The sequence below is a fragment of the Bombina bombina genome, chromosome 8 (assembly GCF_027579735.1).
Source record: "Bombina bombina isolate aBomBom1 chromosome 8, aBomBom1.pri, whole genome shotgun sequence".
NCBI classification, from domain to species: Eukaryota; Metazoa; Chordata; class Amphibia; order Anura; family Bombinatoridae; genus Bombina; species Bombina bombina.
The window spans coordinates 337,608,441-337,633,303 of NC_069506.1; the positions used below are offsets into that span (position 1 = coordinate 337,608,441).

General features: G+C 38.2%; 1 protein-coding gene across 1 annotated transcript in view; it reads left to right on the plus strand.

Annotated features, from left to right (window-relative positions):
• Nucleotides 1-24,863, plus strand: part of LOC128639036 (NXPE family member 4-like) — an 80,054-nt gene that overhangs the window by 51,608 nt on the left and 3,583 nt on the right. Inside the window, exons 4-6 of the mRNA XM_053691178.1 lie at nt 41-89; nt 9,700-10,276; nt 17,270-17,476. Coding sequence (XP_053547153.1) covers nt 41-89; nt 9,700-10,276; nt 17,270-17,476 — 833 coding nt within the window. The remainder of the gene's footprint in view (nt 1-40; nt 90-9,699; nt 10,277-17,269; nt 17,477-24,863) is intronic.

Consider the following 24,863-nt stretch of genomic DNA (forward strand, 5'->3'; position numbering starts at 1 on the left):
ATGAAATATTTATTAACATGTTTTTTATATTATTTTATAGGTCCAATATTGCAGTTGAAATACCAACACATTTCAAGTTCATAGATGTTGTGAGTTGTAACAGTGAGTTCAACTCTTATTTCTGTTAAACTTGAATGAAGGGGGAAATTATCACAAATGAGAAGTATGCAGGGTAGTTATAGGCATATCTGGGGAAATGATCACACATGATAAGTATGCAGGGTAGTTATAGACATATCTGGGGAAATGATCACACATGATAAGTATGCAGGGTAGTTATAGGCATATCTGGGGAAATGATCACACATGATAAGTATGCAGGGTAGTTATAGGCATATCAGGGGAAATGATCACACATGATAAGTATGCAGGGTAGTTATAGGCATATCTGGGGAAATGATCACACATGATAAGTATGCAGGTTAGTTATAGACATATCTGAGGGAATTAATCACACATGAGAAGTATGCGGGGTAGTTATAGGCATATCTGGGGAAATGATCACACATGATAAGTATGCAGGGTAGTTATAGGCATATCTGGGGAAATGATCACACATGATAAGTATGCAGGGTAGTTATAGGCATATCTGGGGAAATGATCACACATGATAAGTATGCAGGGTAGTTATAGGCATATCTGGGGAAATGATCACACATGATAAGTATGCAGGGTAGTTATAGGCATATCTGGGGAAATGATCACACATGATAAGTATGCAGGGTAGTTATAGGCATATCTGGGGAAATGATCACACATGATAAGTATGCAGGGTAGTTATAGGCATATCTGGGGAAATGATCACACATGATAAGTATGCAGGGTAGTTATAGACATATCTGGGGAAATAATCACACATGATAAGTATGCAGGGTAGTTATAGGCATATCTGGGGAAATGATCACACATGATAAGTATGCAGGGTAGTTATAGGCATATCTGGGGAAATGATCACACATGATAAGTATGCAGGGTAGTTATAGGCATATCTGGGGAAATGATCACACATGATAAGTATGCAGGGTAGTTATAGTCATATCTGGGGAAATGATCACACATGATAAGTATGCAGGGTAGTTATAGGCATATCTGGGGAAATGATCACACATGATAAGTATGCAGGGTAGTTATAGACATATCTGGGGAAATGATCACACATGAGAAGTATGCAGGGTAGTTATAGGCATATCTGGGGAAATGATCACACATGATAAGTATGCAGGGTAGTTATAGGCGTATCTGGGGAAATGATCACACATGATAAGTATGCAGGGTAGTTATAGGCGTATCTGGGGAAATGATCACACATGATAAGTATGCAGGGTAGTTATAGGCGTATCTAGGGAAATGATCACACATGATAAGTATGCAGGGTAGTTATAGGCGTATCTAGGGAAATGATCACACATGATAAGTATGCAGGGTAGTTATAGGCATATCTGGGGAAATGATCACACATGATAAGTATGCAGGGTAGTTATAGGCATATCTGGGGAAATGATCACACATGAGAAGTATGCAGGGTAGTTATAGGCATATCTGGGGAAATGATCACACATGAGAAGTATGCAGGGTAGTTATAGGCATATCTGGGGAAATGATCACACATGATAAGTATGCAGGGTAGTTATAGGCATATCTGGGGAAATGATCACACATGATAAGTATGCAGGGTAGTTATAGACATATCTGGGGAAATGATCACACATGATAAGTATGCAGGGTAGTTATAGGCATATCTGGGGAAATGATCACACATGATAAGTATGCAGGGTAGTTATAGGCATATCTGGGGAAATGATCACACATGATAAGTATGCAGGGTAGTTATAGGCATATCTGGGGAAATGATCACACATGATAAGTATGCAGGGTAGTTATAGGCATATCTGGGGAAATGATCACACATGATAAGTATGCAGGGTAGTTATAGGCATATCTGGGGAAATGATCACACATGATAAGTATGCAGGGTAGTTATAGGCATATCTGGGGAAATGATCACACATGATAAGTATGCAGGGTAGTTATAGGCATATCTGGGGAAATGATCACACATGATAAGTATGCAGGGTAGTTATAGGCATATCTGGGGAAATGATCACACATGATAAGTATGCAGGGTAGTTATAGACATATCTGGGGAAATAATCACACATGATAAGTATGCAGGGTAGTTATAGGCATATCTGGGGAAATGATCACACATGATAAGTATGCAGGGTAGTTATAGGCATATCTGGGGAAATGATCACACATGATAAGTATGCAGGGTAGTTATAGGCATATCTGGGGAAATGATCACACATGATAAGTATGCAGGGTAGTTATAGGCATATCTGGGGAAATGATCACACATGATAAGTATGCAGGGTAGTTATAGGCATATCTGGGGAAATGATCACACATGATAAGTATGCAGGGTAGTTATAGACATATCTGGGGAAATGATCACACATGAGAAGTATGCAGGGTAGTTATAGGCATATCTGGGGAAATGATCACACATGATAAGTATGCAGGGTAGTTATAGGCGTATCTGGGGAAATGATCACACATGATAAGTATGCAGGGTAGTTATAGGCGTATCTGGGGAAATGATCACACATGATAAGTATGCAGGGTAGTTATAGGCGTATCTAGGGAAATGATCACACATGATAAGTATGCAGGGTAGTTATAGGCGTATCTAGGGAAATGATCACACATGATAAGTATGCAGGGTAGTTATAGGCATATCTGGGGAAATGATCACACATGATAAGTATGCAGGGTAGTTATAGGCATATCTGGGGAAATGATCACACATGAGAAGTATGCAGGGTAGTTATAGGCATATCTGGGGAAATGATCACACATGAGAAGTATGCAGGGTAGTTATAGGCATATCTGGGGAAATGATCACACATGATAAGTATGCAGGGTAGTTATAGGCATATCTGGGGAAATGATCACACATGATAAGTATGCAGGGTAGTTATAGACATATCTGGGGAAATGATCACACATGATAAGTATGCAGGGTAGTTATAGGCATATCTGGGGAAATGATCACACATGATAAGTATGCAGGGTAGTTATAGGCATATCTGGGGAAATGATCACACATGATAAGTATGCAGGGTAGTTATAGGCATATCTGGGGAAATGATCACACATGATAAGTATGCAGGGTAGTTATAGGCATATCTGGGGAAATGATCACACACGATAAGTATGCAGGGTAGTTATAGGCATATCTGGGGAAATGATCACACATGATAAGTATGCAGGGTAGTTATAGGCATATCTGGGGAAATGATCACACATGATAAGTATGCAGGGTACTTATAGACATATCTGGGGAAATGATCACACATGATAAGTATGCAGGGTAGTTATAGGCATATCTGGGGAAATGATCACACATGATAAGTATGCAGGGTAGTTATAGGCATATCTGGGGAAATGATAACACATGATAAGTATGCAGGGTAGTTATAGACATATCTGGGGAAATGATCACACATGATAAGTATGCAGGGTAGTTATAGGCATATCTGGGGAAATGATCACACATGATAAGTATGCAGGGTAGTTATAGGCATATCTGGGGAAATGATCACACATGATAAGTATGCTGGGTAGTTATAGGCATATCTGGGGAAATGATCACACATGATAAGTATGCAGGGTAGTTATAGGCATATCTGGGGAAATGATCACACATGATAAGTATGCAGGGTAGTTATAGGCATATCTGGGGAAATGATCACACATGATAAGTATGCAGGGTAGTTATAGGCATATCTGGGGAAATGATCACACATGATAAGTATGCAGGGTAGTTATAGGCATATCTGGGGAAATGATCACACACGATAAGTATGCAGGGTAGTTATAGGCATATCTGGGGAAATGATCACACACGATAAGTATGCAGGGTAGTTATAGACATATCTGGGGAAATGATCACACATGATAAGTATGCAGGGTAGTTATAGGCATATCTGGGGAAATGATCACACATGATAAGTATGCAGGGTAGTTATAGGCATATCTGGGGAAATGATCACACATGATAAGTATGCAGGGTAGTTATAGACATATCTGGGGAAATGATCACACATGAGAAGTATGCAGGGTAGTTATAGGCATATCTGGGGAAATGATCACACACGATAAGTATGCAGGGTAGTTATAGGCACATCTGGGGAAATGATCACACACGATAAGTATGCAGGGTAGTTATAGGCATATCTGGGGAAATGATCACACATGATAAGTATGCAGGGTAGTTATAGGCATATCTGGGGAAATGATCACACATGATAAGTATGCAGGGTAGTTATAGGCATATCTGGGGAAATGATCACACATGATAAGTATGCAGGGTAGTTATAGGCATATCTGGGGAAATGATCACACATGATAAGTATGCAGGGTAGTTATAGGCATATCTGGGGAAATGATCACACACGATAAGTATGCAGGGTAGTTATAGGCATATCTGGGGAAATGATCACACACGATAAGTATGCAGGGTAGTTATAGACATATCTGGGGAAATGATCACACATGATAAGTATGCAGGGTAGTTATAGGCATATCTGGGGAAATGATCACACATGATAAGTATGCAGGGTAGTTATAGGCATATCTGGGGAAATGATCACACATGATAAGTATGCAGGGTAGTTATAGACATATCTGGGGAAATGATCACACATGATAAGTATGCAGGGTAGTTATAGGCATATCTGGGGAAATGATCACACACGATAAGTATGCAGGGTAGTTATAGGCACATCTGGGGAAATGATCACACACGATAAGTATGCAGGGTAGTTATAGGCATATCTGGGGAAATGATCACACATGATAAGTATGCAGGGTAGTTATAGGCATATCTGGGGAAATGATCACACACGATAAGTATGCAGGGTAGTTATAGGCATATCTGGGGAAATGATCACACACGATAAGTATGCAGGGTAGTTATAGACATATCTGGGGAAATGATCACACATGATAAGTATGCAGGGTAGTTATAGGCATATCTGGGGAAATGATCACACATGATAAGTATGCAGGGTAGTTATAGACATATCTGGGGAAATGATCACACATGATAAGTATGCAGGGTAGTTATAGGCATATCTGGGGAAATGATCACACATGATAAGTATGCAGGGTAGTTATAGGCATATCTGGGGAAATGATCACACATGATAAGTATGCAGGGTAGTTATAGGCATATCTGGGGAAATGATCACACATGATAAGTATGCAGGGTAGTTATAGGCATATCTGGGGAAATGATCACACATGATAAGTATGCAGGGTAGTTATAGGCATATCTGGGGAAATGATCACACATGATAAGTATGCAGGGTAGTTATAGGCATATCTGGGGAAATGATCACACATGATAAGTATGCAGGGTAGTTATAGGCATATCTGGGGAAATGATCACACACGATAAGTATGCAGGGTAGTTATAGGCATATCTGGGGAAATGATCACACACGATAAGTATGCAGGGTAGTTATAGGCATATCTGGGGAAATGATCACACATGATAAGTATGCAGGGTAGTTATAGGCATATCTGGGGAAATGATCACACATGATAAGTATGCAGGGTAGTTATAGGCACATCTGGGGAAATGATCACACATGATAAGTATGCAGGGTAGTTATAGGCATATCTGGGGAAATGATCACACATGATAAGTATGCAGGGTAGTTATAGGCATATCTGGGGAAATGATCACACATGATAAGTATGCAGGGTAGTTATAGGCACATCTGGGGAAATGATCACACATGATAAGTATGCTGGGTAGTTATAGGCATATCTGGGGAAATGATCACACATGATAAGTATGCAGGGTAGTTATAGGCACATCTGGGGAAATGATCACACATGATAAGTATGCAGGGTAGTTATAGGCATATCTGGGGAAATGATCACACATGATAAGTATGCAGGGTAGTTATAGGCATATCTGGGGAAATGATCACACACGATAAGTATGCAGGGTAGTTATAGGCATATCTGGGGAAATGATCACACATGAGAAGTATGCAGGGTAGTTATAGGCATATCTGGGGAAATGATCACACATGATAAGTATGCAGGGTAGTTATAGGCATATCTGGGGAAATGATCACACATGATAAGTATGCAGGGTAGTTATAGGCATATCTGGGGAAATGATCACACATGATAAGTATGCAGGGTAGTTATAGACATATCTGGGGAAATGATCACACATGAGAAGTATGCAGGGTAGTTATAGGCATATCTGGGGAAATGATCACACATGATAAGTATGCAGGGTAGTTATAGGCATATCTGGGGAAATGATCACACATGATAAGTATGCTGGGTAGTTATAGGCATATCTGGGGAAATGATCACACATGATAAGTATGCAGGGTAGTTATAGGCATATCTGGGGAAATGATCACACATGATAAGTATGCAGGGTAGTTATGGGCATATCTGGGGAAATGATCACACATGATAAGTATGCAGGGTAGTTATAGGCATATCTGGGGAAATGATCACACATGATAAGTATGCAGGGTAGTTATAGGCATATCTGGGGAAATGATCACACATGATAAGTATGCAGGGTAGTTATAGGCATATCTGGGGAAATGATCACACATGATAAGTATGCAGGGTAGTTATAGGCATATCTGGGGAAATGATCACACATGATAAGTATGCAGGGTAGTTATGGGCATATCTGGGGAAATGATCACACACGATAAGTATGCAGGGTAGTTATAGACATATCTGGGGAAATGGTCACAAATGAGAAGTTTGCAGGGTAGTTATAGGCATATCTGGGGAAATGATCACACATGATAAGTATGCAGGGTAGTTATAGGCATATCTTGCTTTGCTGTAGCTATTTTTAAAGTGTTGAATTAAAGGGATAGGAACGTGAAAATTAAACTTGCATGATTCAGATAGAGTGTGTCATTTTAAGCCACTTTTAAATTCACTTCTATTTTCAAATGTGCATCATTCTCTTGTTATCCTTTGTTGGAAATAAATATGCACATATCCTACACTGGGCTAGATTATGAGTGGAGCGCAAACATTTGCACCTGAGCAATAAGGGGTATATTGCAGGGCTTATTCGTATTATGAGTTGAAAGTAAATGTGATCACCTAAGCACAATCATGATTCATGCTCGAACCATTACCCCGACTTCAGAGCTCTGGTGAACTGTTTCACGAAACTAAAAAGTTGCACAAAACACATAAAAATTACAATACAAAGTATAGTTACTCTCATAATGACACCATCTAATACAAATTATTCAAAAACAATATTTCACACAAACGTTATAAAGGCTCAAAGATATGAGATCTCAGGTGATAGAAAAAAAGGCAGCCATTGGGCTTTAATATTGAGATACATACAAATACATCTCTAAAACCTCCTTCCCCAAGGTTCACTTGGGGTGTATGCCAGAGGATCAGCAGGGTGCCTTCCTTAAACCCCTCAGGTGAAGGCAAAAAAGCCGCTTGGGTAATGTCTGTTTTACTTGGTAAATGTATGTGTATATATATAGATATAACATTCATTAAAATTATGGAGGAGATAAAAAACTGAGATTAAAATCCTCCGGGTCTCAAAATTAAATCAATACAAATATTTGCATAGAAAATTAGCACATCTAGGCAAGAATCCCCTCTTACTTTTCCCCAGAAAAACTCCATATACAATGTTACCAATGCACAAGAGAATTCTGGGTAAGGCATGCAAATTAGATATGCAAATTCTCAGTTTTTTTGCTTCAAATACTGTTTTGACACAGCAATCCTTTTAACAGGATTTCTGTAGCAACACAGAACACAGAGTTCTCTTGTGCATTGGTAACATTGTATATGGAGTTTTTTGGGGGAAAAGTAAGCGGGGATTCTTGCCTAGATGTGCTAATTTTCTATGCAAATATTTGTATTGATTTATATATATATATATATATATATATATATGTATATATATATCTATACAAGCATACCCTGCTTTATGGACCATCACTTTACGGACACTTGTGAGTACATACATACCTGTTACGGACCCTCTCTTTACGGACACTCGCGAGAACAGACAAAAAACGGCGCCCATGAACAGTTAGTCTCTATGGTTCTACAAGGCCAGGAAGAGGTTTCCACATGCCAGGAGAGGTTGCTGTGCGCCAGGAAGAGATGGGGTTTCTGCTCTCGGTCTAGAAGCCGCACACTAACGACATTGCAGTTAAAAAGTGAATCGTGAGTATATAGAGTAGTACCGTATTGAAGATTCCAGCACCCAAATTGGTCTTATTCCTGGGACAATACTGCACTGTACATAGACATTGACTGGGGCATATCGTTTGATGCAAATTTTGGGGAACATATACATGTACAGTACTGACTGTATCACGCTTGGCACACAGAACAGTACAATACTGAACAGTACAAATGTACCTTTACCTAGAGATGACTGATTGTTGCTTTGCAATAATGTCAGATAAAAAGAAATGCCGTAAATCTATTACCTTGGATCTGAAGCTTAAAATTATTAGATTGTATGAAGAAGGTGTAATTCAAGCTGAAATAGGCCGAAAGCTAGGCTTCACTAGGACCACAGGTAACACAGTCATGAAGAACGGAGAATATATTGTTGCAGAAGTTAAAAGTGCTACGCCTGTTAACACCACAACAATTTGAAAAAGGAATAGCATTGTTGCAGACATGGAGAGACTCTTAATACTTTAGATAGGAAATCAGATAACATGCCATGTTCCTGTAAACCAGGCAATTATACAAAGTAAAGCCTTAAGCCTATTAAATGACCTGAAGGCTAAGAAAGGTGAAGCAGCAAAGGATGCTGAATTTGTTGCAAGCCGTGGATGGTTTGATAGGTTTAAGAAGAGGTCTAACTTACATAACATCAAAGTACAAGGAGAGGCAGAGGCTGCAGAAAGCTATCCAAGTGATTTTGCAAAAATGAAGATGGAGGCCACTCCATGGATCACATTTTTAATGTGGATGAGACTGGTCTTTTCTGGAAGTAGATGCCTGCAAGAACCTTCATTGCAAGACAGGAAAAATCAATGCCAGGCTACAAGCCAGCTAAAGATAGAATAACCCTTCTGTTAGGTGGCAATGCTTCTGGTACCTTAAAGCTAAAGCCTTTGCTAATTTACGATTTTCAAAATCCAAGAGCTTTGAAGAAGTAAGTTAAAACTAGACTTCCAGTGCATTGGAGTGCTAATAAAAAAGCATGGATAACTGCAGCCCTTTTGAGGATTGGTTTGACACCTGCTTTGTTCCAGAGGGGAAAGCTTATTGCAAGGACAATAATATCCCTTTCAACATTTTGCTGCTTGTTGATAATGCCCCTGGACACCCTCGAATGCTAGATGAGCTCATACCTAACATTATAGTGGAATTCCTACCACCAAATACCACCTCATTACTGCAGCCCAGATCAATGTGTCAGAGCCGCCTTCAAGTTAAACTACTTTAAAAGAACATTCAGTAAGTGTATTGCGGCAATAGACAAAGAAGAAGGTGCAGGGCAAGAAGTCCTATTCAAATTCTGGAAAAGCTGCAACATCTTGGATTGCATTAAAACAGTAAGAGATGCTTGGAATGACATAAAGGATACCACAATGAAAAAATATCTGGAAAAAATTATGCCCACAGTTAGCTGATGATTCCGAAGGCATTGATGATTCTGGAGCTAATGTTACTGAAAATATTGTAGACATGGCAAGGCAGCTGGAACTAGAGCTAGAAGATGTTGCTGAACTGCTTGCGTCCCATACTGAGCCCCTCAGCAATGAAGATCTTCTAGAACTTGAAGAGGAGAGAGAAGAAGAAGTGCAAAATGGGGTTGAGATTATCGAACAGCCTGAAGGCTTAACTTCAAAAATTCTCTTTGAAGCTTTCCATCATCTTGATAGCGCCATGACTCTTTTTGAAAAGCATGATAGGGATTTTGAAAGAAGCTCCACAGTCAATGGTAACATTTTGGGGGCTTATGTTTGTTACAAAGAAATCTACGGAGAAAAGAAGAGAGCTACACTTCAAACCTCCATAGAGACTTACTTTTCTAAAAGTCCATCAGCACGCAGATCATCATCATCGACAGACAGTCATTTTGATCCCAGATCATCCACATCAACTGACAGTCCATTTCCAGCTCTGACATTACCACCCAGTCCTGCTCCTTCTCGTATTGCTACTATTCACCAGCAAGAAAGCGTCTCGCCTTTGAAGAGTTGACTTGTGAAACAGAAGATACCAGTATGACTTCATCCTTACTAGAATAAATGCTCATTGCTGATCCTAAGCTTAGAAAATATTGTGTTTATTTTGCCAAAAATATGTTCTGTTGCCCTAAGCTTAGAAAATTTTGTGTTTATTTTGCAATAAATATCTTCTTTTGCCCTAAGCTGATCCTAAGCTTAGAAAATATTGTATTTATTTTGCAATAAATATCTTCTGTTGCCCTAAGCTGATCCTAAGCTTAGAAAATATTGGGTTTATTTTGCAATAAATATTTTCTTTTGCCCTAACCTTACAGTATTGTGTTTATTTTAGTTATAAATTTATTGTTCATATCAGTTATGCCTGTAAATGACTATTATAATGCAGTACATGCATTGAGAAGTGAAAAAAAGTATTGCCTCACTTTAAGTACATTTCCGTTTTACATACATGCTCTGGTCCCATTGTGTACGTAAATGTGGGGAATGCCTGTATATGTGTACATATGTAGTTATGTATTTATATGTGTATATATGTATTTATGTGTTTATATGTGTACATATGTAGTTATGTATTTATATGTTTATATATGTATTTACAGACATATATACACATATAAACACATAAATACATATGTATATATATATATATATATATATATATATATATATAAAAGTGTGTTGGAGCCCTTTGGATATTTATGCAATATTCATATGTAATAAAGGTTTTAGCTATGGGGCATATCTATCAAGCTCTGTATGCTCCTTGTTTGTATGCCCCTGAAGGCTTGCCGGAAACAGAAGTTATGAAGCAGTGGTCTAAAAACCGCTGCTCCTTAACTTGTCTGCCTGTTCTGAGGCGGGGGACAGAAATCAACCCGATCGAATACGATCGGGTTGATTGACACCTTGTGCTAGTGGCCGATTGGCCGCAAATCTGCAGGGGGGGGGGCATTGCACCAGCAGTTCACAAGAACTGCTGGTGCAATGATAAATGATGACAGCCTATGCTGTCGGCATTTATCGATGTGCGGCGGACATGATACGCTACTTCGTATCATGGCTGCTCACACATTGATAAATATGCCCCATTGTATTTACTGTAAATATTATGCTTTCCAATCATCTGCACATAGCAGAATATGTTCTAAGTATTTAGATATTTCTATATATCGTTTAACTGGGGATGGTGAGGGAAAAATAATGGGTTATTAAGTTTAAATTCAAGGGCTAAATCACCTTTAATAATACTTGTAGTCCCTGAATTCCAGAACCTTATGCAGTAATATACATGAAAATGTACAAAAATGTATGCAAAGAGACTTGCAACACAAGAGGAAAGACTGCAGGTTACTGGATTATATAATACTTAGGCCCACTTATGATTAAGGTCAGACAAGTGAAGATAGATAGATATGTGGATTATATATCACAAACATACTCATTTATACAAGATAACTTTATTGGAGAAAAAATATTAAAAGTCCGACTGGACTCATACTCATGAACACACACACATACAATTAAAACTAGCTGAAACTCAGGTAATAATGGTTTACTATCAAAAAGCACTCCAATAATAAGTAATTTGTTGCTGCCAAGGGATATCACTAATATGGCATTGTGTTATAATTTATCCCTGGCAGTGTACAAATGGCTATAGACAGCAGGAAAATGTGTCTAATAAGTTTGTTAGTCTTCCCTAGGAGCAAACCTGCACAGTGAGGAATAAGTAAAATGCTGTATAATTTTATGTGCTAGGATGTCAGTGCATTCGTTAGCTGTCCATGCACAAAAATAAATATATTAATAACTTATTCACAAAATAAGTGAAGATTCGGCTGTAATTGTTATTACAGATATTACAACTGGTAATTGTTGGGTTTTAAGTATATAGGAACCACAGATGTTTTGGTGTCAACCTTAAATTCGTAATGAAGTGTAGTATATGCCTTTAATTCAAATATCCAGCGTTGCAATTACTGTGTGTCACCCACTACTAAGGATTGTTATGTCAAATTCGATAGCTGAATGGAGGAAGTTTACTGGTCAAATACATATGCTATTTGTAGTCAAAGTATCATAACATTAGGTATACTGAATTCCCAAAAAATCGTTGTTGCTAATAAACACTGAATCCAGCAAACAATATAATTAAAGTACTTAGGGTAGCTCCAAATATATTGAGTATCGATCAATGACCCTCCTAAATAGATACTACTTGCAACAAGCCGTAACTCGTTGTTACAAATGTGTCTATTGTATCATATTGCAACTAAAAATAATGGAGCTAGTGATATGCAGGATCCACAGGTATTCAGACGATCAGATCACTGTTGATCATGTGATTTTAAAGCAAGTGTAGTAGTAGTTTGCAAAATATACGTTTTACACATACCTTACATTGAAATCTCAGATGTGTATATATGGTTAAATATCTATATTCGTTAGCCTTAAGCTTATCTATTCACCAATCTTACTCTGAGTCACAAGTGTAAGTTAGCAACTCGCATTATTATGCTTTGTCTACCAATCTAAGTGCTATGTTGTTTAACCACCTGGATAGCGTTTGCTTAAAAAATTAAAGTGTATACACTACTAATAGCAGGAGAAGTACCACAAAAATGCTCATACTAAATTATGGCAAGTCACTGGTCTTATTTGATGTAGCAATAACGAATAAAGGTAGTTCAAGGATCACAAATATAACTGTTGCTATTTAAAACACCAAACAATTATTAGATTTGAAAATAAGGAAAGACTAAGCTACAGAAAGGTATCTTCTATAGCATACCTGATTACTTTTAACTGTCTATTAGTATGACAAATATAGTTTGAGTGCTAAAGCTGAGTCAGCAAATTAAAAATTGAGGTTCAATAACCCAGTGTTCGTGCGGGGTCCATTCGTACACAGGGTTATTGAACCTCAATTCCGCTGGAGGGAAAATTGTTTACTTTCAACTAGTAATTCGAGAACAAAAACCTTAACTCTAGCGCAATTAACACTCAAGCCGGAGCGTTAATTTGCACTCCACTCATAAACTTGCCAACTAGTGGTAGCTAGCTGCTGATTGGTGCTGCACACATTTGTCTCTTTAATTTGCTAACTAGATGTGTTCAGCTAGCTGCCAGCAGTGTCTTTTTGCTCCTTTAGCAAAGGAAAACAAGAGAATAAAACAAATTTGTCAATAGAAGTAAATTGGAAAGTTTTTTTAAAATTGTATGTTCTATCATTAATCATGAAAGAAAATTGTGGGGGTTTCTGTCCCTTTAAACTATAATTGAGATAAGAACAGTATCAGTTGTACACAGATCTGCATTTTCCTGCTTATTTCAATATAGCTTGATTAACCAATCAAAAGAATGGGGTACTGTATCCTGACAATACTGTAATACTCTCTCTGACATTGAGCCCTCTCATCTCAATGCTGATTGGTTTATTGCATATCAATAAAAGGTGATGTTAATATTATCTGCAGCAGAAACATGATTGTCAGTAACATGAGCTTGGGAACAGGTTATAAGAATTGGGTTCCATTTATGAAGCTACACAAGCAGATTCTGCAAGCCTGCAACAAGTTAATTTAAGAAGCAGGGATTGTTAGATCGCACACATATGAAATATTAGGAAACAGAGGCCTAGATTACGAGTTTTGCGTTAGGGTTAAAAAGCAGCGTTAAGAGGTCCTAACACTGCGTTTTAATGCCCGCTGGTATTACGAGTCTTGCAGGTACAGTTGTACCGCTCACTTTTTTGGGCAGACTCAGAAATACCACAAATCCACTTACGTCAATTGCGTATCCTCTTTTTTCAATGGGACTTGCATAGCGCCGGTATTACGAGTCTGCCAAAAAGTGAGCGGTAGACCCTCTCCTGTCAAGACTGGTAACGCATTTTAAAGTCAGTAGTTAAGAGTTTTACACTACAACGCCGTAGCATAAAACTCTTAATTAAAGTGCTAAAAAGTACACTAACACCCATAAACTACCTATTAACCCCTAAACCGAGCCCCCCCCCCCCACATTGCAAACACTAGAATAAATATTTTAACCCCAAATCTGCTGCACTCCCGGATCGCAAACACTATTTAAATATTATTAACCCCTAATCTGCCTGTCCTAACATCACCGACACCTACCTAAATTTATCAACCCCTAATCTGCCGCCCCAACATCGCCGCCACTATAATAAAGCTATTGACCCCTAAATCTAAGTCTAACCCTAACCCCCCAAAATTTAAATATAATTTAAATAAATCTAAATAAAATTCTACAATTCACAAAATTATTCCTATTTAAAACAATATACTTACCTATAAAATAAACCCTAAGCTAGCTGCAACATAACTAATAGTTACATTGTAGCTAGCTTAGGGTTTATTTTTATTTTACAGGCAACTTTGTATTTATTTTAACTAGGTACAATAGTTATTAAATAGTTATTAACTATTTAATAACTACCTAGTTAAAATAAAGACAAATTTACCTGTAATATAAAACCTAACCTAAGTTACAATTACACCTAACACTACACTATAATTAAATTAATTACCTAAATTAAATACAATTGATTACAATTAAAATAAAGTATCTAAAGTACAAAAAAACAAACACCAAATTATAGAAAATAATAAAGAAATTGCAAGATTTTTAAACTAATTACACTTAAACTAATCCCCCTAACAAAATAAAAAAGCCCCCCCAAAATAAAAAAAGCCCTACCCTACACTAAATTACAAATAGCCCTTCAAAGGGCCTTTTGCGGGGCATTGCCCCAAAGTAATCAGCTCTTTTACCTGTAAAAAAATCACAATTCCCCCAACATTAAAACCCACCACCCACACAACCCTACTCTAAAACCCACCCAATCCCCCCTTAAAAAAAACCTAACACTAATCCCCTGAAGAAGATCACCCTACCTGGAGACATCTTCACCCAACCGGGCAGAAGTGGTCCTCCAGACGGGCAGAAGTCTTCATTCAGACGGCATCTTCTATCTTCATCCATCCAGCGTGGAGCTGGTCCATGTTCAAGACATCCGACCTGGAGCATCGTCTTCTGACGGCCAACGACTGAATGAAGGTTCCTTTAAATGATGTCATCCAAGATGGCGTCCCTTCAATTTCGATTGGCTGATAGAATTCTATCAGCCAATCGGAATTAAGGTAGAAAAAATCCTATTGGCTGATGCAATCAGCCAATAGGATTGAACTTCAATCCTATTGGCTGATCCAATCAGCCAATAGGATTGAGCTGGCATTCTATTGGCTGTTCCAATCAGCCAAAATAATGCCAGTTCACGCCTTTTGGCTGATTGCCTCAGCAAATAGGGTTTTTTCTACCTTAATTCCGATTGGCTGATAGAATTCTATCAGCCAATCGGAATTGAAGGGATGCTATCTTGGATGACATCATTTAAAGGAACCTTCATTCAGTCGTCGTCAGATGTCTTGAAGATGGACCCGCACGCCGGATAAATGAAGATAGAAGATGCCGTCTGGATGAAGACTTCTGCCTGTCTGGAGGACCACTTCTGCCCGGTTCGATGAAGACTTCTGCCTGTCTGGAGGTCCACTTCTGCCCGGTTGGGTCAAGACGTCTACCGGTAGGGTGTTCTTCAGGGGGTTAGTGTTAGGTTTTTTTATGGGGGGATTGGGTGGGTTTTAAGTGTAGGGTTGGTTGTGTGGGTGGTGGGTTTTAATGTTGGGGGGAATTGTACTTTTTTACAGGTAAGAGAGCTGATTACTTTGGGACAATGCCCCGCAAAAGGCCCTTTTAAGGGCAATTTGTAATTTAGTGTAGGGTAGGGCTTTTTTATTTTGGGGGGGGCTTTTTATTTTGTTAGGGGGATTAGATTAGGTGTAATTACTTTAAAAATCTTGCAATTTCTTTATTATTTTCTGTAATTTAGTGTTTTTTTTTTGTACTTTAGATAAAAAAAAATAATTGTAATTAATTGTATTTAATTTAGGTAATTAATTTAATTGTAATGAAGTGTTAGGTGTAATTGTAACTTAGGTTAGGTTTTATTTTACAGGTAAATTTGTCTTTATTTTAACTAGGTAGTTATTAAATAGTTAATAACTATTTAATAACTATTGTACCTAGTTAAAATAAATACAAAGTTGCCTGTAAAATAAAAATAAACCCTAAGCTAGCTACAATGTAACTATTAGTTATATTGTAGCTAGCTTAGGGTTTATTTTATAGGTAAGTATTTAGTTTTAAATAGGAATAATTTAGTTAATTGTAGTAATTTTATTTAGATTTATTTTAATTATATTTAAGTTAGGGGGTGTTAGGGTTAGACTTAGGTTTAGGGGTTAATAAATTTATTATAGTGGCGCAACATTGGGGGTAGCAGAGTAGAGGTTAATAAATAAAATGTAGGTGTTGGCGATGTTGGGGCGGCAGATTAGGGGTTCATAAGTATAATGTAGGTGGCGGCGGTGTCTGGGGCAGAAGATTAGGGGTTAATAATATAATGCATTTGTCGGTGATGTAGGGGGCAGCAGATTAGGGGTTAAAAAGTGTAAGATTAGGGGTATTTAGACTCAGGGTTCATGTTAGGGTGTTAGGTGTAGACATAAAACGTATTTCCCCATAGGAATCAATGGGGCTGCGTTAGGAGCTTTACGCAGATTTTTTGCAGGTGTTAGGTTTTTTTTCAGCCGGCTCTCCCCCATTGATTCCTATGGGGAAATCGTGCACGAGCACATACAACCAGCTCACTGCTAACGTAAGCAGCGCTGGTATTGAGATGAGATGTGGAGCTAAATTTTGCTCTACGCTCACTTTTTTTGCGGCTAACGCCGGGTTTGTAAAAACCCGTAATACCAGCGCTGTCTGTAAGGGAGCGGTGAGCATAAACTGCTCGTTAGCACTGCACAGCCTCTAACGCAAAACTCGTAATCTAGGCGACACTCTTTCAGATGTTACAAAAATATTGGGTTCTGCAATGAAAAAAAACCCCACTTTCTTCTCTTTTCTAGAAATGGAAACCAATTCAAAACCAAAATGTCAGACAGGAATGAGCTCTCCATTTCCCAGTGGATATTTTTTAAATGATCTCTGGATCCCTGTTTATTGTAATATGACTCCTTATCGAAATGGGGAGGATTATATTAGATGTCTTCAGGGGAAGAAGCTGTTCCTTATAGGGGACTCCACAATACGTCAGTTCATCATGCACTTTACTGAAGGCAATAAAAGTAAGTTTTATATTCTCCTGTCAGAAAACAGAGTTGTAAAAAAAGTGCTCAAAAGGCATTTTTTTTAAGTTACTTAAAGGGACACTGTACCCCAAAATTTTCTTTTGTAATTCAGAAAGAGCATGCAATTTTAAGCAACTTTCTAATTTACTCCTATTATCAATTTTTCTTCGTTCTCTTGCTATCATTAGTTGAAAAAGAAGGCATCTAAGCTTTTTTTTTGGTTTCAGTACTCTGGACAGCACTTTTTTATTGGTGGATGAATTTATCCACCAATCAGCAAGGACAACCCAGGTTGTTCACCAAAAATGGGCCGGCATCTAAACTTACATTCTTGCATTTCAAATAAAGATACCAAGAGAAAGAAGAAAATTTGATAATAGGAGTAAATTAGAAAGTGGCTTTAAATTTCATGCTCAATCTGAATCACGAAAGAAAATTTTTGGGTACAGTGTCCCTTTAATGTTATATAATTTGTATTTGTTTGCAGATTCATTTTATGACTGTTACAATGTTAATACTTTTTGTTTTTTATGGTGAATAATATATTATTAATTGCCACAAATGTGTGTGTATGTATATATAAAAACATTAGGGGCTAAATTACAACTGGAGCTGTATTTAACGCTCCTGCGCATGTGCTAACTCCGCTAGAAGTAAGCATTTTGGGTGCATTGTTTAGCGATTGCATTACAAGCTAAAATAAAACGTTGTTGCTCGCCTTACCAAATGTGCGCAAAAATCCAGTTAGGATATCATGCACGCGCTAACGTATTCCCCCATAGAAGTCAATGCAGCAAAAGTTGAAAAAGAAAACACCCAACTCGTGCGCAAACCCGATCGCATATTCTCAAGTGCGCTAACCTGACATGAAAATATTATTTCACATTCCAATGTTCTTTACATAGCAGAATATGTTCTATTTATTCATAAATACATATTCTATATGGTATTGTTGTACAATATATATCTATTTATAAATACATATTCTATATGGTATTGTTGTACAATATATATCTATTTATAAATACATATTCTATATGGTATTTTTGTACAATATATATCTATTTATAAATACATATTCTATATGGAATTGTTGTATAATATATATCTATTTATAAATACATATTATGTATGGTATTGTTGTACAATATATATCTATTTATAAATACATATTCTATATGGTATTTTTGTACAATATATATCTATTTATAAATACATATTCTATATGGTATTGTTGTACAATATATATCTATTTATAAATACATATTCTATATGGTATTGTTGTACAATATATATCTATTTATAAATACATATTCTATATGGTATTGTTGTACAATATATATCTATTTATAAATACATATTCTATATGGTATTTTTGTACAATATATATCTATTTATAAATACATATTCTATATGGTATTGTTGTACAATATATATCTATTTATAAATACATATTCTATATGGTATTTTTGTACTATATATATCTATTTATAAATACATATTCTATATGGTATTTTTGTACAATATATCTATTTATAAATACATATTCTATGTGGTAGTTTTGTACAATATATATCTATTTATAAATAGAAGGACATATTCTGCTATGTGCAGAACATCGGAATGTGAAATATTTACAGTAAATACACACTATAACACTTTCTTAAATATGAATATTGCATAAATATTTTTTAACATGCAAAGGGCTCCAATGCACTGATATATATGTCTATAGATGTATACATATGAATTTGTGTTTTTATATGTGTATATATGTCTTTAAATACATAAACACATATTACACACTGTACATACATATAAACACACACACACACATATAAACACACACACACATATATAAACACACACACACACACACACACACACACACATATAAACACACACACACACACACATATATAAACACACACACACACACACATATATATAAACACACACACACACATATACTGTATATGTCTATAGATGTATACATATGAATTTGTGTTTTTATATGTGTATATATGTCTTTAAATACATAAATACATATTACACACTGTACACACATATAAACACACACACAGACACACACACACATTTCTCTTGTAAGGTGTATCCAGTCCACGGATCATCCATTACTTGTGGGATATTCTCATTCCCAACAGGAAGTTGCAAGAGGACACCCACAGCAGAGCTGTAATATAGCTCCTCCCCTAACTGTCATACCCAGTCATTCTCTTGCAACTCTCAACAAGCTAGGATGTGGTAGGAGAGAGTGGTTAAATATAGTTAGTTTATTTTCTTCAATCAAAAGTTTGTTATTTTTAAATAGTACCGGAGTTGTGCTATTTTATCTCAGGCAGTAAATAGAAGAAGAATCTGCCTGAGGTTTCTATGATCTTAGCAGGTTGTAACTAAGATCCATTGCTATTCTCACATATGTCTGAAGGGATTACACAGATGAGGTAACTTCAGCGAGAAAATGGCGTGCAGTTTATTCTGCTATCAGGTATGTGCAGTTATAATTTTTTCTAGAGATGGAAAACACTAGAAAATGCTGCTGATACCGGATTAATGTAAGTGAAGCCTGAATACAGTGATTTAATAACGACTGGTATCATGCTTACTCCCAGGGGTAATACCCTTATGATATTGCAATATAAACGTTTGCTGGCATGTTTAATCTTTTTTATATACGCATTGGTGATAAAACTTAATTGGGGCCTAGTTTTTTCCACATGGCTGGCTTAAATTTTGACTAGAAACAGTTTTACTGAGGCTTTCCACTGTTATAGTATAAAAGTTACAGTTGGTGCAGTTAAAATTACAAACTGTGACATCCAGCTTCCCTCAGGAGTCCCCTGTATGCTATAGGACATCTCTAAAGGGCTCAAAGGCTTTCCAAAGTCGTTTATTGGGGAAGGTAGGACCACAGCTTGCTGTGGCAAAAAAAAAAACAACAACGTCTATTTCGTTTTTTTGATTAGTTTTTTTAACTAAGGGGTTAATCATCCATTTGCAAGTGGATGCAATGCTCTACTAGCCTATTACATACACTGTAAAAATTTAGTTTGATTTACTGCATTTTTTCACTGTTTTTCAAATTCTGACAAAATTTGTTTCTCTTAAAGGCACAGTACCGTTTTTTATATTTGCTTGTTAACTTGATTTAAAGTGTTTTCCAAGCTTGCTAGTCTCATTGCTAGTCTGTATAAACATGTCTGACATAGAAGAAACTCCTTGTTCATTATGTTTAAAAGCCATGGTGGAACCCCCTCTTAGAATGTGTACCAAATGTACTGATTTCATTTTATGCAATAAAGATCATATTCTGTTTTTAAAAAAATTATCACCAGAGGAATCTGACGAGGGGAAAGTTATGCCGACAAACTCTCCCCACGTGTCAGACCCTTTGACTCCCGCCCAAGGGACTCACGCTCAAATGGCACCAAGTACATCTAGGGCGCCCATAGCGTTTACTTTACAAGACATGGCGGCAGTCATGGATAATACACTGTCAGCAGTATTAGCCAGACTACCTGAACTTAGAGGTTAGCGAGATAGCTCTGGGGTGAGACAAAATACAGAGCATACTGACGCTTTAAGAACCATGTCTGATACTGCCTCACAATATGCAGAAGCTGAGGAAGGAGAGCTTCAGTCAGTGGGTGATGTTAATGACTCAGGAAAGATACCTGATCCTAATATTTCTACATTTAAATTTAAGTTTGAACACCTCCGCGTGTTACTTAGGGAGGTTTTAGCTGCTCTGAATGACTGTGATACCATTGCAGTGCCAGAGAAATTTTGTAGACTGGATAAATGCTTTGCAGTGCCGGTGTGTACTGATGTTTTTCCAATACCTAAAAGGTTTACAGAAATTATTAATAAGGAATGGGATAGACCAGGTGTGCCGTTCTCTTCCCCTCCTATTTTTAGAAAAATGTTTTCCAATAGACGCCACCACACGGGACTTATGGCAGACAGTCCCTAAAGTGGAGGGAGCAGTTTCTACTCTAGCAAAGCATACTACTATCCCTGTCGAGGACAGTTGTGCTTTTTTAGAGCCAATGGATAAAAAATTAGAAGGTTACCTTAAGAAAATATTTATTCAACAAGGTTTTATCCTACAGCCCATTGCATGCATTGCCCCTGTCACTGCTGCTGCGGCGTACTGGTTTGAGTCTCTGGAAGAGGCTTTACAGGTAGAGACTCCATTGGATGACATACTTGGCAAACTTAGAGCACTTAAGCTAGCCAATTATTTTATTTCTGATGCCATTGTTCATTTGAATAAACTAACGGCTAAGAATTCTGGTTTTGCTATACAGGCGCGCAGAGCGCTATGGCTTAAATCATGGTCAGCTGACGTGACTTTAAAATCTAAGCTACTTAACATTCCCTTCAAGGGGCAGACCCTATTCGGGCCTGGTTTGAAGGAGATTATTGCTGATTTCACGGGAGGAAAAGGTTGTGCCCTTCCTCAGGACAGGTCCAAATCTAGGGCCAAACAGTCTAATTTTCGTGCCTTTCGAAACTTCAAGGCAGGTGCGGCATCAACTTCCTCTAATAATAAACAAGAGGGAACTTTTGCTCAATCCAAGACGGTCTGGAGACCAAACCAGACCTGGAAAAAAAGTAAGCAGGTCAAAAAGCCTGCTGCTGCCTCTAAGACAGCATGAAGGAACGACCCCCTATCCGGTAACGGATCTAGTAGGGGGCAGACTTTCACTCTTCGCCCAGGCGTGGGCAAGAGATGTTCAGGATTCCTGGGCGTTGGAAATTATATCCCAGGGATATCTTCTGGACTTCAAAGCTTCCCCCCCAAAAGGGAGATTTCACCTTTCACAATTATCTGCAAACCAGATAAAGAGTGAGGCATTCTTACACTGTGTACGAGACCTCCTAGTTATGGGAGTGATCCATCCAGTTCCAAAGGAGGAACAGGAACAGGGTTTTTACTCAAATCTGTTTGTGGTTCCCAAAAAAGAGGGAACCTTCAGACCGATTTTGGATCTAAAGATCTTAAACAAATTCCTCAAAGTTCCGTCGTTCAAGATGGAAACTATTCGTACCATCCTACCACTGATCCAGGAGGGTCAATATATGACTACAGTGGATCTAAAGGATGCTTATCTTCACATTCTGATACACAAAGATCATCATCGGTTTCTCAGGTTTGCCTTTCAAGACAGGCATTACCAGTTGTAGCTCTTCCCTTTGGATTAGCTACAGCCCCAAGAATCTTTACAAAGGTTCTAGGGTCGCTTTTGGTGGTCCTAAGGCCGCGGGGCATAGCAGTAGCCCCTTATTTAGACGACATCCTGATACAGGCGTCAAACTTCCAAATTGCCAAGTCTCATACAGACGTAGTACTGGCATTTCTGAGGTCGCATGGGTGGAAAGTGAACGAGGAAAAGTGTTCTCTATCCCCACTCACAAGAGTTTCCTTTCTAGGGACTCTTATAGATTCTGTAGAAATGAAAATTTACCTTGACGGAGTCCAGATTATGAAAGCTTCTAAATTCCTGTCGGGTTCTTCATTCCATTCCGCGCCCTTTGGTGGCTCAGTGTATGGAAGTAATCGGCTTAATGGTAGCGGCAATGGACATAGTGCCGTTTGCACACTTACATCTCAGACCGCTGCAACTATGCAGGCTCAGTCAGTGGAGCGGGGATTACTCAGATTTGGCCCCTCAACTGAATCTGGACCAAGAGACCAGGGATCCTCTTCCCTGGTGGCTATCTCAGGTCCATCTGTCCAAAGGTATGACCTTCGCAGGCCAGATTGGACTATTGTAACAACAAATGCCAGCCTTCTAGGTTGGGGTGCAGTCTGGAACTCCCTGAAGGCTCAGGGATCGTGGACTCAGGAGGAGTCTCTCCTTCCAATAAATATTCTGGAACTAAGAGCGATATTCAAGGCTCTTCAGGTTTGGCCTCAGTTAGCAACTCTGAGGTACATCAGATTTCAGTCGGTCAACATCACGACTGTAGCTTACATCAACCATCGAGGGGGAACAAGAAGTTCCCTAGAGATGTTAGAAGTTTCAAAAATAATTCACTGGGCAGAGATTCACTCTTGCCACCTATCAGCTATCCATATCCCAGGAGTAGAGCACTGGGAGGTGGATTTTCTAAGTCGTCAGACTTTTCATCCGGGAGAGTGGGAACTCCATCCGGAGGTATTTGCACAACTGATTCTGAGTTGGGGCAAACCAGAACTGGATCTCATGGCGTCTCGCCAGAACGCCAAGCTTCCGTGTTACGGATCCAGGTCCAGGGATCCCAAGGCGACACTGATAGATACTCTAGCAGCGCCCTGGTCTTTCAACCTGGCTTATGTGTTTCCACCGTTTCCTCTGCTCCCTCGACTGATTGCCAAGATCAAGCAGGAGAGAGCATCAGTGATTCTGGTATGCAGATCTTGTAGACATGTCATCCTTTCCACCATGGTCTCTGCCTCTGAGACAGGACCTTCTACTTCAGGGTCCTTTCAACCATCCAAATCTAATTTCTCTGAGGCTGACTGCCTGGAGATTGAATGCTTGATTTTATCAAAGCGTGGCTTCTCCGAGTCAGTTATTGATACCTTAATACAGGCACGAAAGCCTGTCACCAGAAAAATTTACCATAAGGTATGGCGTAGATATCTTTATTGGTGTGAATCCAAGGGTTACTCATGGAGTAAGGTCAGGATTCCTAGGATTTTATCTTTTCTCCAAGAAGGTTTGGAAAAAGGATTGTCAGCTAGTTTCTTAAAGGGACAGATTTTTGCTCTGTCTATTCTTTTGCACTAGCGTCTGGCAGATGTTCCAGACGTTCAGGCATTTTGTCAGGCTTTAGTTTGAATCAAGCCTGTGTTTAAACCTGTTGCTCCACCATGGAGCTTAAACTTGGTTCTTAAGGTTCTTCAAGGAGTTCCGTTTGAACCTCTTCATTCCATAGATATCAAACTTTTATCTTGGAAAGTTCTTTTTTTTTTTTTTTTTTTTTTGGTAGCTATTTCCTCGGCTCGTAGAGTCTCTGAGCTATCTGCCTTACAATGTGATCTAATTTTTCATACGGATAAGGTAGTCCTGCGTACCAAACCTGGGTTCTTACCTAAGGTGGTATCTAACAAGAATATCAATCAAGAGATTGTGGTTCCATCCTTGTGTTACACAATCTGGACATGGTCTGTGCTTTAAAGTTTTACTTACAAGCTACTAAAGATTTTCGTCAAACATCTGCTTTGTTTGTTGTCTACTCTGGACAGAGGAGAGGTCAAAAGGCTTTGGCAACCTCTTTTTCTTTTTGGCTAAGAAGCTTAATCCGCTTAGCCTATGAGACTGCTGGACAGTAGCCTCCTGAAAGGATTACAGCTCATCCCACTAGAGCTGTG